The 19,910-nt window shown below is 36.9% G+C and overlaps 1 protein-coding gene across 1 annotated transcript; it reads right to left on the bottom strand.

The window, feature by feature from the left end:
• Positions 1-8,732: 8,732 nt before the first annotated feature.
• LOC110720625 (diacylglycerol kinase 4-like) lies at positions 8,733-19,910 on the bottom strand. Its single transcript, XM_021899670.1, has 12 exons — positions 19,009-19,910; positions 16,778-16,900; positions 15,948-16,085; positions 15,710-15,795; positions 14,441-14,528; positions 14,118-14,193; positions 13,316-13,398; positions 12,440-12,510; positions 11,964-12,041; positions 11,687-11,774; positions 10,520-10,636; positions 8,733-9,187 (listed from the first exon to the last, which is right to left on the bottom strand). The coding sequence occupies exons 1-12, from the start codon at positions 19,414-19,416 to the stop codon at positions 9,029-9,031; spliced, it is 1,515 nt and encodes a 504-aa protein (XP_021755362.1). The 5' UTR covers positions 19,417-19,910; the 3' UTR covers positions 8,733-9,028.

Genomic DNA, 19,910 nt, shown 5'->3' with positions numbered 1-19,910 from the left:
TTCGCTGATACCACTCTGGGAGTGGTCTCGGCTTTCGGTAACTCTGCTCCTCCTTCGTCACGCTGTAAATTTTGGCGCGTGGAAGAGAGAGCGGAGTGTAGGTCTCGTATCTGCCTGTGTATGAGGCAGATCTTTCCTTCTTTGGGTCGCTGGCCAAAGATTGCTCCGAGGCCTTTGACTTTCCCTTTGCCTTATGGCCTTGGCCTTCAGACAAGGGTATTTGCCTTTGTTTCCCTCCCCCAAATTGAGGTTGGGTTTTCGCTTTGTTCCATTCTTCGGCTCGATTGAACTTATCCGAGTCATTCAGAGCTTCCTCCAAGGTCTGCGGGGTATGCATGACCATGAAGTTTTAGGAACTTTCCGGGCTGAAGGCCATTCTGCATTGCAAAAACGGCTAGCCCCTGGTCCAGCTGAGAGACGCTGGATGACTCGTTACTGAAACGGGTCAGATAGTCTCGGAGGCTTTCGGTTTCCCCCTGTTGTAGACTCATGAGCTCTGCAGTAGTCTTCTCTCGGCGGTTTGCCGTGGAAAACTTGCTCCTGAACTTGGAGGACAGATCATCCCACCCTGTTATGGAGCCTTGCCTTACTCCCTTGGAGATCCACGCTTGCGCGACCCCCTTGAGAGTGGTTGGGAAATATTTGCACCAAGTCGCCTCGGATCTGGGGCAAAGATGCATATGAGTCTCATACGAGGCCACGTGATCCTTCGGATCCGAGGTCCCGTCATATGTGATGTGCGACGGTATTTTAACCGTGGGTACGCGCTCTTCCAGTATCCATTGCTCGAATGGTGAACTGGCGGGTAGCATAACGGCCTTGCCCTTGTTCCTGGCCGAAGGGACCGCGCTCCGCCCTCTTAGAGAGGTAGGAGTGGTTTTCGTCCCTGGCTGGGAAGTCTGGGCCTCGGCTGCAGGGAACGAGAGGCGACTGCGCACGCTCGGTTCCTTGTCGCCGAGTCGGTCGAGGACGCTTCGGCGAACAGTCTCAGGTTCTCGGTGAGTAGATTCTGGCCGAGAAGCTGAGCTGCTGCTCTTATGCACTTCTGGTCTTGAGGATGAGGATCCTTTTAAAAATTGAGGGTTCTTTTTCCTCTCTTTTTCATTTTTCCAGGAATCCTCTTCCCACTCTTCCAGTTCCCGGAAGGAAGGAAGCTTCCCACCATCATGGTCTAACTTCCTCCGCTGATGCCGGGTATGCGGAGGAGTTCGATCACGAGGTGGTGGCATATTTTGTGCCCTCATCGCCTCCATGAGCACTGCCAGCGCCCTTGCCACCTCTTCCGAGCTGGGCCCCGTCAAAGGGGTCCTCGGCCGAGTATGGGAATGAGGGCGCGCAGCCGATGGTTGGCTTTGGGGCACTGAATGTGTCCTATGATCGGACTCACCATTGCTAGACCGAGAGTGACTCGGCCTATAATGAGAGTCATGAATTACGGGAGAAAGGGAATCCTCCTTGTATGATCCTCCCCCCGAGCCGGCACCCTTGGGAGAGTTCCGGTCCGGCGAGGGTGATGGTGTAGGGGTTTTTGGCTTTTCGCCCGCTCCTTGACGGAGGCTTTTGCTCTTGCGGTTCTTAGCCATTGCTACTAAGATAATTGCAAGATGATCTTGGTTAGAAATTTGGCTTAAAGATTTTTGAAAGTCTTCCCCACAGACGGCGCCAAATTGTTTCGGGTGAAAACAATGGGACCTTGCCGAAGGTCCGCTGAAACGGAGAAGACTGGATTCGGTCCGAGTTATGCTGGGCCGAAGGTTTCCTGCACAGTAAACACACGTAAACTAGCCTCGGGGGTGTTGCCGAGGAAGGCCCCTCCGATGCTAAAGTCAGTACAATGTGTAGAAAGAGAACACTATGCAAGAGAATTAATTGCTTGATGCTTTGTTTGAATATATGAGAATGTATGAGAATGTATGAATTTGTGAATCCATCCATCAATATATGTGAATATTGATGGCTTTTATACCTCTTCATACATGGAGAGGTTGGGCCTTAGCCCAATTGGCTTGCTTTGAGGGCTGACCTTTGACTTTAGCACAATTGGAGAGTCGAACCTTGACCTTGGGCTTTTAATTGGATCATTTAATGCCTAGGCCCAATTGGACTAAATTGGACCCAAACAGGGATGATAGAATTTTAAATTACATTATAAAACACTTGTGTTAACATTGTAAAGAATGATTTATCGCCAACTAGTTAGTGGCAGTGATTTTTGTATCTACTTAAGAAGTAATCTTCCCACAAAATGTTAAAAAATAATAGTTAAGATTTATTGTCAACTACTTAGTTGAATTTCACTAATTTTTACTCTTCAGTCATTCAGATGAAGGTTTTTCTATCGACTGAGTGAAATTATATTAATATTATTACGGAGTAGTATGTTGCTTAGCATTGAATCACATATATATTCAAATTACTTAACCCATTAAACTTATTGCACATGCTTAAGAGAATGAGCTTGAGCAATATGATGAAAGTAGCCAATCATGAAATGTTGTCACGCACATTCCGCATTATCGTAGTAAGTTGGTAGTACAAATTTGCAACTTGCAAGTGCGTCTTGTGGACTATGGCCCCTAATATTTAAGCACGCAACAGCTCAAATTCTCCAATAATAGCTCACCACTACAATTTTGCTGGATTATTAAATTGGTTTTGCACAAACTAATTCACAACTTAATGTATGTGTTAGTTTATTTTCATTTAGTTTTTTTTTTAAATTTAACAAAAACAAATTAACCTTTACCCCATTTTTTTAAAATCGACCAACCTTTAAATCTTTCCAAAATAAACCTAATTTTGCCTTTATTTTTCCAAAATGAACCCAATAAAACACCTTACTTGTTATATCAGGTAAAAATCCACGTGTCATTAAATAATTAGTCAAGGGTTTTTTTTTTAAAAAAAAATTTTTTTGATAATTTTTAGAAAGAAAAAAAAAAAAAAGCCAAACACCCTTCCACATGTCAGCCACCCCACTACCACCCACTCGAAGAGTGACCCCCTGCCCCCAGTGCCCAGAACCCCCCTCCCCCGGTCGCCGGCGCCGGCGCTGTCTATACCCACACCTTAATCTTGACCACCTCTCACCACCAAAACCACCATCAATTACCAACCACAATATCCACCTGGCACACAAACAGAGCAGCACCAGCAGCCCACACCTACAACCGCAAGACCCGCAACCCCTGCCTCACCTCAACAACAATCGCCACCCACCAGCCCACACCGCTGCTGCTACTTCTCTTCCCACCGCAACTTCACCACCAATCGAACTCTTCATCAACAAAATCAACACTCTTTTGGGAAGAAGGTGGTGGTTTCATGTCTTAATGGTGTGCGTCAATTGGTGGTTTTGTGGTGTGGCTCGTGGGGGTGGCCTGGGCTAGTGCTTTCGTGGTTGGGGTAGGTTAGAAGGTGGTGATTTTGTGGTGGGGTAGTCGAAAATGGGAGGTGAGAAGGAAAAGGAGATCGATATTAGAAAGGGGACACTAGGAACTAACATCAAATCTAAACTATGTACGTACCAAAACACAATTCAATCAATGTACGGTTTAGAGTTATAAATCATCGAGCTTGATTATAAGATTAATAAAATGAAAAGTTTGTTAATAAACAATTGGTCTAGGTTAAAAAGATTCCACTCTAGCATGCTAGGCTCAATAATTATCCCTCCTTGCCTCCCAATTAACATACAAATAATTTACGTCTTTGGATAGGTACTGCCTAAGCTAGACAACTCTTTTTTATTGAATTCGATCATTTCACTCCTATAACTACCCTCGAACAACCGAAGTTCTAGCAACGCTAGATTCAAAGGACAATTAGACAATTATGACATTGTAAGATTGGATGCATTGAAAAGAGGATGTGAGCCCTTAAAGTGTAATAAAATGGATCGTGTCGTGTAAGATAATGTAAATTCATGCAACTAACATAGTACGAAACATGTAAAAGTGGGGTAAAGATATTATTTTACAAAATATATACTTGTATATCCTAATTCTAGGAAGAGAATATTCTGTATATATTCTCTATCACGTAGTGATATGAAGTATGAATAAACTCAAAAGATAGTATATTTCAAACCTAATACTTGATTACTTGTTTCGTACACAAGAATACATTCGAAGTATATATAAACTAAGAATTCTTAAAGTTTTAGAGTAGATTCTCAACTCAAGTTCACAATAGCTCGCTCTTTCGATATAGTGGTGCCCCATACCCTACTACTAGTCATCTCATATCGAGTAGAGTATCAACTCGAGTTCACCACATTTCATTAACTAGGACTACTATGTGACATCTTTATTGTTTACTCTTGCATGCATTACAAGATTTACAACGATGATATTTTCAACTTACATAAGTGAAGAAACATCGAACTATTATGAATAAAATGGTAAGTGGAGTAAAAGTTGTTGTCCCACTATGGAGACACTTGATATGATGCAACCAAATTGCCTAAAATCAACCTAAGTAATCATTTAATTATCCAATCAAAGATTCAAGTGGAACATTAATAATTGCAATCATATTCTAGGACTCCACGACCAAACAATAAGTATAGCAAACGTCATCATAAATTAATTCAATGATTGAAATTGATGTTACTATTTTGGATTAAAACTAAGCATACTTGCCATGATTAGCACTATTGAATGAAGATTGAGATTATTTTTCCAATCTTGATCTTTTAATGGAAAATGAGTCACCCCTCAATTCTAAGTCTTTTTATTAATCAACCCCTCAATTTTAAGTCTTTTTATTAATCAAACGGAATATGTGGGGTTATTATAGTGCAAGTACTTGTAGAGTTGTAGTAGACTAGTAGTACACACTAGTTTTCCACTTAACTAACACTACTCTAGGGATTTAGAATCCTTGCAAATTGTTAACAATGACCAGCGTATTAGTTGGTTTTGAAATAGATATACTAAGACTCTTTTGTGGACTTGATATTCAGTTTCTCAATTTAGTTCGACCAGTTTCTTCTTATATACATTTTAAATCAAATCAGATTCATTCAATTTAAAAGAACAAGACCTACATCTATCTATATATAATAGCGACTTATCTTCATTCATATGCATGAAGAACTTGGATAATAAATCATTTAAATGAATTATATGAATAATTCACCTTTTGCAAGGTGCTTTTACAAGCGAATACACACTCCCTCTTTCATTTACCACCATTCCTTCCACAGTCGTGGTCTTGAATTCAAATTTCATCAAGATCAAAAACGAGATACAAGTAATGACTATTATGTCATACAAGAGGAGGTTAAAATGAAAATTAGAAAGTAATTCCCTAAATCCAGATGAGAATTTCACTTGGGATTTGGGCAAGAATTTCATCATTCTTTTTATGGTCCCACGGGCATTAGACCATCAATGATGAAAGTATGAAACCCATTCCACAAGTTGAAAATATTAAGGGGGACCTAAAAGGCTTAAACATTCAAATAGCTCTCAGAAAATAACAAGTCATTTTCAAATAAAAACAACCTGGGGCCTTTGCTCTGTGCTGTCTACACTCTTTCTAGTTTCTACCACCTACAATATAATGGCTTTCTTCCACTTGACTCCTCTTTAGTGGATAAGTCTCCTTTTCTTTTTTCTGCGTTGGATCTTCTTAACCTTTAAATTTAAACTTGTAGCTTATAACAAGAAAATTTAATATGAAATACTTATATAAACAATATATGTAATATTAAATTTTACAATATGACTTATACTTACATGTAGAGCTGTCAAAAGCTAACCCGACCCGAACCCGATTATTAACCAACCCGTCTAAATCCGAAAAAATGATGACCCGAACCCGATTTGACCCGACCTGAAACCAACCCTAGACCCGAGTTAACCCGAGTATTTGAGACCCGAACCCGAACATGAACCGACTTGGAGATGACCCGACCCGAATATAACCCGTAAAATATTGACTTGAACCGAACCCGACTTGAACCGAAATTGACCCAAACCCGTTTTAACCCGTCAAAACCCGAATTTAACCCGACCTATTCCTAACCCGACCCGAATTTAACCCGACCTATTACTAACCTGACCCGAAATTCAACCCCATCTGTCACTAACTCGACCTGAAATCAACCCGACTTGTTATTGACCCGAAATTAACTAGCAATCTAGGATTACGTCATATCTTTTTTTTCCCTAATTCTATGAGTTATTTTCCTATTTAAGCTTATTCAAATATTTTCAATAAAATTCTCTATTATCAAATGTATTACAATTTATATGTCTCAAAAAAACCTATAAAAATTTATGAATACCACTACTTTTTGGATGCATGTGCATTCTTTATTTAAATTTAGTAATTACGATTTACGAATACTACTACTTTTTAGGTGCAAGTTCATTCTATATTTCAATTAAGCAATTATGGTTTACGAATACTACTACTTTGTAGGTGCATGTGCATTAATGTAGTCAATTACGGTTTACAAATACTATTTGACCTTAGGCTTGTTTGTTTTATCTTATTTTTTATATAAAAAAAAATCAAATAAAAAAAAGTTAAAAAAATAATAATTTCAGATAATGATTGAATTGAACGTGATAATGATTGAATGCAAGCATGAGTATATGACAATGGCCCGATGATAATCAGACCTAAATAATTTACCTGTACCCGGTCATGACTTGACTTGTCTGGACTTGAGAAAGTGGTGACCCGAACTAGAGTTGTTAAAAGGCTTTTATTGGTCTTTTTTTTTTTCTAATTTTATTATCCATTTTCCTATTTAATCTTATTTAAATGTTTTGAATAATGCCATTTAAATGTTTTAAGAAAAATGCATTAAAAAAAACGTGAACTCGGATATGAACTTATAAAAATTAAACAGGTTTAGATAATTTCAAATAAAATGAGTTTAGAAAAAAAAAATTATTGTATTTTAACTTATTTAAATTAAACCTATTTTATCCGAATTTATATGAATTATTGTATTTTATCTAAACATGTGAACTTATCTGAAATTGTTATCCCTAAAATGAGTGGAATCAATGTGAATAGATTAGAATAGGGTTTGAACTTATCTTCTAAAATTCTAAACTAAACCTATCTTATTGGTATTAATATGAACTTATTATGTAGATCTTATCCAAACTTATTAGGACTTATTACCTCGAATTTAAACTTATCTGAAATTATTTCTCTTACAATAAATGAAGTAATTGATAATGATTAAACGTGAATGTCATTACATGAACTATTAACAAACCGACCCAAAAAATGTACCCGATATGACCTGACCTGAAATCAACCCGATACCCAGATTAACCCAATATTTGAGATCCGAACCCGAAGACCTGATTTGGAAATGATCCGACTTGATTATAACCTGCAATTTTTTGACCTGAACCAAACCCGACTTGAACCCGAACATGACCCGACTTGTAAATGACCCGACCTGATTGTAAGCCGCAAATAATTGACTTGAACCGAACCCGACTTGAACCCGAGAATGACTCGACTTGGAAATGACCCGACCTGATTATAACCCGCAAATTATTGACTTGAACCGAACCCGACTCAAACCCGAGAATGACCCGACATGATTATAACCCGCAAATTATTGACTTGAACCGAACCCAACTCGAACCCGAGAATGACCCTAACCCGTTTTAACCCAAATTAAACCCGACCTATTATTCACCCGACCCGAATGTAACCCGACCTGTTATTAACCCGACCCAAACCCGATAAGATGTATGACCCGACGTTACCCGACTCAAGCATGACCCAACCCGAACCCGACCCGTATAGGGTACGACATTAACCCGAAATGACCCGACCCAAACCCGACCTGTTTACCCGAATTGACAGCTCTACTTACATGTTATATGTTAAAACCCATTGTAATCCCACTAGTGAGTGTCCCACATTAGAGAAAGAGGACAGATGATTCTACTTTATAACGTAGAGGAGTTACTCTTACTATCACCAATTAATTTTAGTGTGAAACCTTATTTGGCCTTATTTGTGAACCAAACTCTCCTCCTTGTTCAGGTTGCTCAGGCCAATTTCATATTATCTCAAAATTAACAATATAATAATAATAAAAAAAAAGGTTTAATTATGCAATGATAGCATCAACTCTACAATAACATTGTAATAAACCATACATTCTTGAATCAACATGGTAGAATACTAGAATTTGAATGTTTGTGATCATGTGATGCAATAATGGTTGCTAATTGCTATATTTGATGATGATAAACACGAACCAATAGATTTAGGGTCATATGATTCATTACAATGACATACACATGAGACATGACCACACTAATGTCTACTAAGTCTCAGAAGCCATCACCGCAACATACGTCCAGTAGGTGACAACGCCGACAATCCATGCCATTATGCCTTGTAGTGTTAACCATAGTAAGGCTAGGCTCAGCACCACCTAGATGATGTATCGAGCCAGCCCTTTGGCCACCACAACTATTTCTTAACGGAGATTCGCCTTCACCCACCCGTCATGGCAGTCTTTGCAATTCACAGATGAAGGGGGCTCTGCAGCAAGGACGACCAGATCATCCACCAAATTAAGTGCTATTTTGTGGACTGAAATTATAAACCAATTGGCATCCCAACTCATCCACCATATATTTATGTTCTTTAATGACTGCATTATAACAGAACACAGTTCAGATTTTCTCTAACTGATGACCTACACTCAAAAATTCAAGCTCAACACGCAGAAATGAAGCTAGAATCAACCCATTTATTGTCACCCATATATATATGCCTCCTTCATAGTGTATTTACAACTTTTTCATTCAAACACCACATCTCATGCTGAATATCACGCTTGGTTTTACTCTGGTTCCCCGCGTCAGTTGAGAATTACACTGGCAAAATAATTTACATATACAACAATCGTTACAGAATACAACTATCACATCCCTAATATAAATTACTACTAACAATGCTTTACAAAGAACTGATTTGCAAGAGAAAAAATTGAAGATCAATCACAAGCTTCAGTGGATAAAGAGTATTATTCGCCTCGTATCATTAGGGACTGAAATGGAACCCGCTTAATCTCCACAAATGTCGAATACTCTTTATCTAGTGGCTGTCTCCATGGCTCCCCATCTGTCTGCATAAACGATTGTTTCCACTCACCACCTCTGACTTCAAACCTAATTGCAGCAGCCTGAAATAGAACATTAAATTTTTAACACTTGTAATTTCTTCTCAGGCAACTTAAACACCTCAATTAGTCAGTATCACTGTCTTCTTCATATGAACAGAAGCTAGGCATTTGGAAATCATCAGCCTTGGACCAAGCCTATATGCCTTTTCCAATTCTTTTGATAGTAATTTTCTGTTCAACTACTTTTTAATTCCAAGTACTAGATTAACTAGTGTGTGACCTTGGTGAAGCCTTGGATTGCTACTTTGAAAGTTTTGAATATATTTTGGTGTTTAACAAGAATAAGTGGGTTCAACTTTTGTTTCAGTAGCTTGAAAGTGTCATATGTCGGTCAAAAAAATAAAACTTATTTGGTGCATGAGAGGCAGATCTAGAATACTAAGGCCCCGTTCACTTCACTTTATTTTTGTTGAACTGAATTAATTTTACTGAACTGAAATTATTTTTGCTGAACTTAAATTATTTTTACTGAATTTCTATTATATTTCTTCTTTATAGTTACTGAATTGAACTTATTTTTACTGAAATGAAATTATTTTTACTGAATTAAACTTGTTTTTACAGAACTGAAATTGATTTTACTGAATTGAAATTATTTTTACTTAAAATTATTTTTTTAAGGTAAAAAGAACAGGGCCTAAGTCTGGAGGGGCATTTAGCAAATAATTATGCAGACATAGCCTTTTATATCATCAATATAACTGAATTTTAAACCAAAAAAAAAAAAAAAAAAATATTTTTGGTGGGGGCCTGTGCCACCCAGGCACCCATCTAGGTCCGCCATCCTTGCATCTTTTGAACAATTATGTTCTCTTTGTTTTCGGGTTGTTTATACTTCATATTGGGGAATGCCCAATGTCTTGTAAGTTATAATCCAAAAATGTTCTACGACTATTAAATTTAAATTACCATTACTGACACAGAGAATAGGTAGTTAAATGGCAAGGCTTATAGTTCAACACTTGTTGACCTCACGTTCAGGCCTTTGTATAAATGTTGTATTACTGTCATAGGTAATACATGTTACTAAATAGGTTACATGACATGTTTATAATGCTTAAAAGGTGACACGTGGAACATATGCTTTCTTAGAAACGCTTTTTAATGAATTAGTATATATTTTGAAGCAAAGTTCCAACCGAAAAATTGAAAATTGAAAAAACCAAATTGAGCCTCAAGGGAAGTCTGAGCTGCAGTTCGGTAAGCTTTCAGCAGCTATTTGTGGTAGGACTAAGCTAAATTCATTTACATGAGTCGCCACTAGATCTTCAATGAAAAATCAGTTAAGATTAAAGAAATGAAAAAAACAAAAATTAAAATAACATTACTGACCTGGGCAATGTGCTTGGCAGATATTAGTTCTACCATAACAAAAGAAGCGTGCCATCCATGCTTTAAACCAAATATTTCAAGAAGACCATCATCGGCATTGGCCTCAACAAAGCCTTTCTGCAAAATTAAGAAAACGTTCGCAAGTGGCCACCTATTAGAATAAGACATAAATTACACAATGTAAAAATAAGCATTGAAGGTCAGCTCCATATAACTATCATTGTTAGAAATTAACAGTCAGTCACATATACTGTTTCGGAAAGTCCAGAAAAACAATCATATGTCTTGATGATCAGGGTAACCTAATACCCCCCCCCCTCTCTGGTATTCCGTATTAATACTTCCGTTCCAATACTCAATACTTTTGCGTATTATACTCCCAAATAAGCGTATTCGCCATATTGTGATATCTCTCAATGCAGAGAGAGGATTTAACAAGGGGTGGTGGAGAGTAAGAATAGAGCAACAAGGGTGGGGTTTGAGGAGGAGGAGGGGGGTTACTTCATTTGCTTTCCTGTTTCAATTTGTTTCTTTTGCAGGTTACCTAATACACGAATCCCCACCCCTCCATGATAACTCCCGATTTAAGTAAACCTTTATATTTAACAGGGTGTATTATTCACATCGTAGTCTGACCCCAAAAAATATTATTACTAAAAAACCTCTTACGTATTACAATACTCCCACCTAGCATGAATTTGTACTCGTTCAGCATATTGGAGTGTACAACGTATTAGGTAACCCTGCTAATGATACTGGTGGAGTTCTAAACAATCACTACTAAAACGAAGTGGAGAGAATGAATGAAATGACTATTATGTAGGACATAATAATAGTGATATAAAGTGAGTCCTAAAACTAGAGGGATTAGGAGACTAACAAATAATTCCAAACGGAGAGAGTATCTAGAATCAAGCCATAAAGGAAAGCATCACAGTGACAAAGACACATGAAGAATACAAATTTTTTATATTGATTTTGTATCATATCAACCAACTATCAAGATTATCCTATAATCTAACTACATGTCTTAAATGCAACTGACCAAGTCATGTTGGCCATGCCAATGATATCACTACTACTACGTTTTCTTGAACAAAGGAGAAATGAAGGATAAAGGAAGAGAGGAAATTTTCTTTCAAAAAAAAGAGGAAGAGAGGAAATTACCTTTTCCAAGTATTCTGGTCTCAAATTACCCCATGGATGTCTTCCACTTGCATAACTATGAAGATTCAATGCAACTATTGACCTTACACTGTAGAAAATAAAGAGTACTAGCATGACAAAGTAGAACCTTTAGACACAAACGAGCCACATGCTTTCACTAATAATATAGCAGAATGAAACATACAGTAAACTAAATAGCTTGACAAACAAAAGAATCATATAAACCCGCCAAGGTTACAATATCACAGTAGAAAGCATAGCGAAGATAACTAGTTACTTTGATGGAACCCGTATTTGCTCCCATTCTGAAGAGTTGACCTTTTTTATATGAATTCTCAAGATGTTATTGAGTCCCCTGCAAACAGACAAGTCATTCCACATAAGAAAAGTCTACATGGAAAAAGCAGAACATTATGCCACCTCATATATTGATGGTCTAATATGAGCAATAGTAAGGATACAACTTAAGAAACAAAATCAATCAAAGAAAACAAATCCAAAAATCTTGACATTTACAGAAAACCACACTATCAAAGCTGGACAATCAAAGGCATATAATATAAACTTCAAGAGTGTGAGTTTGTGAGATAAATTGAGTTGGAATGGCATTTAAAGGCAGCAGTAGAAAGTACATAGCTTATAGTAGCTTACGAATATCTAGAGCATTCAAAGGCATGATACAAGTTGACAACGATAGTGTGCACTACAGATAAGGGTTAAACTAGAAAAACAGCAATACAAATTAAGTTGTACCTTAAGCTTGGATCACTAACACATGGTGTGAAGAACCAACCCTGGGTACAGCTGTATCCAGAATATATCAACTGCAACATGATGAATTTTAATTAAAAAAGACAAAAGAAGACACTGTGTCAACATCTATCTACATTAAGGCAATCAAGAATACTTCAACTAATAATTAGTAAAGCTGTGGGTGATATATCAACTACAAAGATTAAACTGCAATAATGGCTGAATATTTCCAGTTTTGTAAATACCAAATTTCAAACCAAAGGTGACCTAATGTTTCAGCATGATCAAATTGGACAAAGGATTGGTTTGGTTGGACAAAAACAAAATTCAAATAAGAATGAGTTCTAATGGAAAAAACTTCCAAGGGAAAATGCAATAGAAGATATATTTTCCTGATTGAGTCACTATGTTACTTGAACACACCCAAAAGCGTATATAGGATATTGTTTGTGACGTCTAGTTTTCTAAGGTTTTTATGTATTTTTAAATTATTTCTAGTATTTTTGATTTATACACCCCACGTCAAACTCATGTAAGGCTATCAATAGCAACAAAAAATGAGCCATGAGTCCAGGAATAAAAAAGTGACTACTGTTAGCAATAATGACGAGGAACCAAGAAGGCAATTACTTCCATACTCTTCAGAAAGTTTGCAGACATATCCCATTAAAAAAACTTATTCTCCTCTTTCTTTATGATGAAACAACAAGATCTAAAATCACAGAATTGGGTTCAGAAATCGAGTTGCAGAGATATGACAGGACATGTGCCTAAGCAATTAAAGCAGCCATTTACTTTAAACATGATGATCAAAACACAATAAAGAGAAAATTGAGAAGGAAAACAGTTGATACAACATCAGTATATTAGCCATACCTTATTTGCAACCGGACCCTGTGCAAGATACGGCTTTTCATTTCGCAAGGTATGGAAACCATAAGCAACTTGTGCATCCATACCTGTAAAGACAAACAAGAGTGATTAAGATCTGCTGAAAATTTTCACAAAATTTCTGCAAAAATGCATGACACTTGATAGAATCTAAAAGCCTTTTTTTTCCAAGTAGCTGACAAGTTTATGCAAGGTGGTCCATAATTGATAAATTTCAGGAACCCTAGTGAGCATACTGTAGTTGGAAGCAAACTAAAAAAAAACAGAGTGATTAATCCTTTATAAATATCTTGTAAAACATTCTATTTCATTACAAATTTAGTTAAAAGAGAATATTTCAGTTTATCGTTCCCATTGACCTCTCAAGCAAGCAGACCAATCCACTCATCCAGATAATACTAGAATTTTTTTTGTAAATTTATCCTATCACTTTTCTATCTTTACATACTAAGATCATTCATGATTTTTGAAATATTTTTCACATTTCATTGCCACTTTCTGCAATTTCACTAGTAACTAAGAATTTCTAACTAAAAGCGCTCCATTAACAGGAATCACAAAGATTCACAACATAACCAATCAAGTAGGCCTGTACTCAACTGTCAAATTGGGAACAATTATTGCATTATTGGCAAAATGAAACTAAAGAAGGATATAAAATCAAGCAACAAGCTTGAACAAATTAGGGTACAGTGGTCCTGTACTCGTGTGAACAGCTTAAAACTACTACATAACTGCAAATGACAAACAATTAATAACTGCACAAATTATAGCCAAGGGAATTTACCAATGCTAAAATAGTTGTAGAACACTCCATCATAACAAGTCACTTTCTCAGGAAGCCGGCCAGCAAGCAAAAAACCCTGCAAAATCCCAAACTTCAACTCGAGAAGAATATGAAAACACTCCAACAGGCACAATTATTAATTTATTACAATAGGAATCTATGCATGTAGTCCAGTGCTTTTTTGGCCTTTCCATTATTTATTTTTTTCTTCAAGGTAGGCAGCACTTGAGACATTGAAGTGTATTGAAGAGACAGGAAAGTCAAGGAAATGAAAAAAGAAGTGTGCAAGAGACTAGTAATGCAAAGATAGCTGGTTTTTAAACCTGATCCAGAGTGCATTCTCCTGTTGACTTCAACGAATGAGGAAGCTCCATAGCTTCTCCAGCAGGCATTGTTATTGACACATGCCAACTGCAGAATAATAAATACACACATACATAAAATGATTGCAGGAGATAACCAAAAGTGCTGATCGCTTGTAACAAAAGTCCATTGGATCTTCCTTATTTGCAAGCATTAATAATAACAACCAAAACAACCATACCTTCATCACAAATCATTGCATCTTAAAGGTTATAAGGGTACAATGCCAACCAATTCAAACCCCCCCACCCTCCTCTGATCCTCTCTCTTCTCTGTTGCTCTCTCTCTCACAACCCTAAGATCACCCATGTTCCTTTAACAGTATTTATCCAAGTAATCCAGCACAAAGACAGCCGGCGAATTGATCTCTTATTTCAGGTATACCAATAAGTCATCAAGTACTAACCAGTAATCAACAAGGACAAATACATCCTCTAGTACTGAACAGCAGCAGACGTACCAATACTATCAGGCATTAATCAATCACTATACATCAAGCATAACTGCGAAGAAAGTAAGAAACCAAGATGCAATTAGTCAATTAGGTCCTATTCTCTTCATCTGATTTATACTGAACATTTTTATTACTAGCCTTAACTTATTATTTACTGACTAAAACTGAATTTTTACTGATTCACTGTTGAATTTGTTCTTTGAAGTTACTTATTGTCTACTTAATAAAACTAAATTTCACTAAATAAAACTTATTTTTACTGAATTAAAAATAGATAAATAAAAAATAAAAAAAATAAAACTTTTACTTGCTGATTTAAGCTTAAATATTTTATTTCTGGGTGAAGAGAACAGAGTCATGATGTCTGGTCCTCATGATTCTACAAGCTTGTTACAACTTTCAATAGCATGACAAATGTTTGGTAAGAATGAACTGATTATTTCAATAGAGCAGCTAAATGGCATTCCAAGGATACCGGCAGTAGTTACAAAAGGTTAAACGATAATAGATGATTCATACGGAGCAATGTTAGAATATTTTATTAACTTCCGATTTGTGCATTCTATATGCCCCACTCAGTCCACTAACGAACTAAACAATAGATCCCAATGACGGTGTCACACTCATAAGGAACTTAAATTTTCATTTCTAACTGAGTTGCAGCCAAGCACAGCCATAGTTACAACTTACAAGTTGATTCCAAACATTGGCGGGAAATTACATAATAAATATTAATCAAACCGTAAGCAAGAAATTCGAAGTGGAAAACAATTACCTGTCTAAACGACAAACAGCACCAATGCTAGCCTTTTGAAGAGACCTTTTGACAGCTGACTTCCAAGCAAATGGAAATGAACCACCCTGTTAACAATTGATCCAAAACCAAAATAGGGGGCACAATCAACAAGATGCTCTTCTTAATATTATTGAACAACTTTTAAAATAAGGATAAATTAACAGAAAAAAATAAGCTCCATTATGAACTGGAAGATGGGAAAGAAAAGAGGATTTACCCAGCCAAAACTTCTGGACAGATCATTCCCTGTGCCAAGGGGAATGACTGCCACTGGAGGAACCGGAGTTCTAGACTCTTTGTGAAGTTCACCCAGGCATCCAAGTACCCAACCAACTGAACCATCTCCCCCAGCAACCTGCCAAACAACCGAAGCCAAATTAGCTACCGGAATACAGACAGGTGCCATCAATGATCAATACATCATTGTTTACAACAGAAATGAGGAAACCATGATCAATGCATCCATGGAAAAAACACTCCATCCAAAAATAGTGTAAAATGTAAACCACTTAAAGCAATCTCACTAAAATCCTTTGCTTATCATTTACTTGCTTCAGCTATTTTACAACAAGAACCAGGTTTCAGTGGAAATTGAGACATGTCACTCACTGAGTATGTCTCTTTAATTATTAGACAAGTCATCCTCAGGAAATGGAAAATTTGAAACCAAATAAGAACCTAACACATAAACTACTATGTAACCCAAAATTATTAGGACTATAGACGAAGCTCTTATTACCAAAATCAGATACATGTGAGGAGTCATATGTCTTTTGAGAATCCTAATTTGCATCAATCAGTCAACTTGTAACTAATTAACAGCATATGGTAACTTGATAAGACATTTTAATGTTAACCATTCTCCCTGACACACATACACACTCTCACACTCACAGTCACACATTTGAATTTCTGCCTGTGCAGCTAAAACCTGTGAGCCGCATCTTAGCCACTATGTGCAGATAACAAAAGAGTATACATTCTTCCAAAGAAGAAACATAGATTGATGATTTGAGAACAGCAGGAAAGCTTCAAAGGTAAACATACCACGACTCTCAACCTATCACGAATCTCTTTCGCACAGGAATCACCCACGCCAGCCAATTGCTCAAGACAAGCCAATCCGTAGCGCACAAACTCGTTAGGCTTAACATCTGAAAGGTCAAATACCTGAAATTACCAATAACCAACAAATAGATAAAGGTTACTATTATTGTAACAATCTTAATCACCAAAAGAGCCAACCAAAAGCACCTCCATATGAAAAATAACGATGCTTAAAACCATCACAATTCACGACAATCACTTACCAAGTATATTCTTAGCTAGCAAATCCAAACAATGTTTTCAAACAAGTATACAGCACAAAAAGGTCAAAGAGTGAGGTTAGACTTTAGACAAAAAATTAATTGTAGAAATGCAGAATGCAAGCATTGATCCAAGTTTTGACCTAAACACAGCATAGAAAATGCATACAAAGTACTTTAGATGCAAAAAATACATTAGCCCAATAAAAACATAAGAAAGTCAGAAAAATAAAGTTAAGCTCAAGCTCACAGTGCAGATTCCTGGCCTCTAACAGAGTAAATAGTGCCAACAAGTACATCAAACCAATAGATAACTTTGTCTGCTCAAAATCTAGCAGGGTAATCTAGAGAATTAAATAAAATCTAAAAATCTAACATTCTGATGAACAAAATTACGAATTGTTGAGGTTTTTAGTAATCTTGTCAGCACAGTTTAGAGGCAAATCATTACAATATCAGTCGTTACAGCCTGACTTCGGCATTTCATCAGCAGCCACTCAAAGCTTACAGCGTTGCAGATAAATCCAACAAAACCTAATAAATGTTGTCATAATGAAACTTTTTTTCTAGGCACTCAAAGTGATAGATATAATAGTAAAGATAATAAAGCATCAATTCATCAAATATGAAATCCTAACTTCAAACAGCCATATATCCACTAATACAACACAAACCTAGCCAGTATCTTTCCAAAAAAACAAACCTTTCAAGCTCCATTAATTCTCAAGAACCATGGTGCACCGCAATATATCACAGTGAGCTGCTTTACAGCCTTGAAAGAGGCACAAAATGATTCAGATAGACTAACTTCAACCTGAACCAGGGGAAAAGGTAACAGGTAGAGACGATAACTATCCAACATAACCACAGATTCTCCACTAGCCTGCAGAAGCAGAACCATATAACATCCAATCTCCAAGATCTTGGCTTCTTTGTACTTGCATACTCTTGACATGTTCTCTTAAATGCCAACTCAAAACAAAATTGAAAGTCCACGTAGTGTTCGATCATCTCTTGAACAAATCATCTCTTTCACCTAATTAGTAAGATCTAATTGGTTCCTTTGAAACCCCAAAATATGCACACTGAATGCCAAACATATGGATGAATGTATCTCATTCACAAAGGAGTAAACGAATTCATCAATCAAAAACCTACAAATCCATGACAAGCTAGGTAGCTAGTGGTTCACCAACTAAACTCTTCCTGAAATCTAACCATAAAAACAGTATATAATCCTCTGATAAAACCCAGAATCATAGTTCCATTCACCTCGAAAACCCGATCCAACTTGCAGCAACTTCCTCCCAAAAAGACTCAACCCCCCCCCCCCCCCCAAACTTTACAAACTCATAAATCTCCAGGAATCCAAGAATTAAATCATCTATGCACTATAAAATATAAACCTTTCAAAAAAAGGAAAAAATAAAATAAAATAAACCCAATTCACTGATAACACATGAACACCCAAAAGCTCATGAAAAACGCTTCATATCATATCAAATTTAATCCATAAATTTACACATGTCATCAACCATCATCTTACAGCACCACCGACACCCACCAACCAAATACAGTAGTTTAAAAAAAATTAAAAATTAAAACTTTCTCTTCCCTCCAATCTTAAAATTTCAATCACACTTCAAAAAACCATACTTCCCTCTCTTTCTCCTCGTATCAACTCCAAAGTCCAAACCATACTTACTACCCCTATTAAAAAATACTCCCTCCATCCCATAATAATCGGAAAACAAACACAAAATACCCCTCCGTCCCAGAATAATTGGAACACGAGCTCAAACACGTAAAAGTAAGTACAAAATTTAATCAAAAAAAAAAAAACCAATTCTCCCATTCATCAAAACCAACCCAAAAACCAAAATTAAACAAAACCCAACTCAAAAAATCAAAACCCCACAAAAAAAAAAAAAAAAAAAAAAAAAAAAAAAAAAGAGGAGAGAAAAATTAGACCTGTTCTTCACTCATTAATTGTTGAAGCCGTAACATAAGTTCAGGACCATGTCTCCCACCACTTCTGGAATTAATAAACACAACCATCGGAGCAACAGGCGGCGAATGAACTTCTTGCGCCGCCGAAGAATCCGCTGATTCAACCCCAGCAGAAACATCCTTCGAGTTAATCGCACGACGCATTGCTAACCTTAGATATTCGGGGATCAAAATCCGACAACGAAGCTCCTCTTTATCAATTCTAATCCCTGATAATCCGCAACCTCTTAATGAATCAATCATTGATGATCTTGCTGCTGATGTTATTGATGATGATGTTTTGCTGCTTGAATCTGTTACTGACCCACCTTCGCCGGAAACCACCGAGTTGGTGGCGGAGGAGGAGGTGGTTGTGGTTGTGGGGTCCATTCTCTCTCCTCCAAACGACGTCGTTTTGGGGGAATGAGGAGAGAGAAAATGGGGTTTTTGATTGGGTTGTGAAGGAGGATTGGTGACAGCCCGGTGAGAGAGAGAGGATGAAGATGGTTATGGTGGCTTTAACTTTCAGTTTTTTTTATGGATATTAATATAATACTACGTATATAGTTTTGAAATTTATATTTAATGTTTTTTGGTGGAATTTACTGGTTAGCCCTTTGGTAGTTGGAAGTTATTACGGTGGAAAATTGATTAGTACCGTTGAACATTTATATTGGAGCGAATCCAGCTATAGTATAGTGTGGTGTGGTTGTGGGACTGTTAATGCTTAAATTTCTTTGATTTGAAAAAAAATGGATTCATATTAATTTCATACAGGTGAATAATTAGGGGCCGTTTGGTTAGGAGTATTCAACAAAATGAAAGGGAATTAACTGTCATGATTCCCTTTGTTGATGTTTGATAGGCAAATTCAATCATTCCCT

The sequence above is a fragment of the Chenopodium quinoa genome, unplaced genomic scaffold (genome assembly GCF_001683475.1).
Source record: "Chenopodium quinoa cultivar QQ74 unplaced genomic scaffold, ASM168347v1, whole genome shotgun sequence".
NCBI lineage: Eukaryota > Viridiplantae > Streptophyta > Magnoliopsida > Caryophyllales > Amaranthaceae > Chenopodium > Chenopodium quinoa.
The sequence above is the reverse complement of the archived record's forward strand: the minus strand, read 5'-3'. Positions and strand labels throughout refer to the sequence as shown.

Excerpts from the sequence above, each read along its gene's own strand:
- LOC110720625 (XM_021899670.1), bottom strand. The coding sequence starts at position 19,416 with ATGGACCCCACAACCACAACCACCTCCTCCTCCGCCACCAACTCGGTG. Across the intron at positions 15,796-15,947 it reads TGTCCAGAAGTTTTGGCTGG|GGTGGTTCATTTCCATTTGC; the intron begins GTAAATCCTCTT and ends AATTGTTAACAG. Across the intron at positions 14,529-15,709 it reads GCTGTTTGTCGTTTAGACAG|TTGGCATGTGTCAATAACAA; the intron begins GTAATTGTTTTC and ends ATTATTCTGCAG.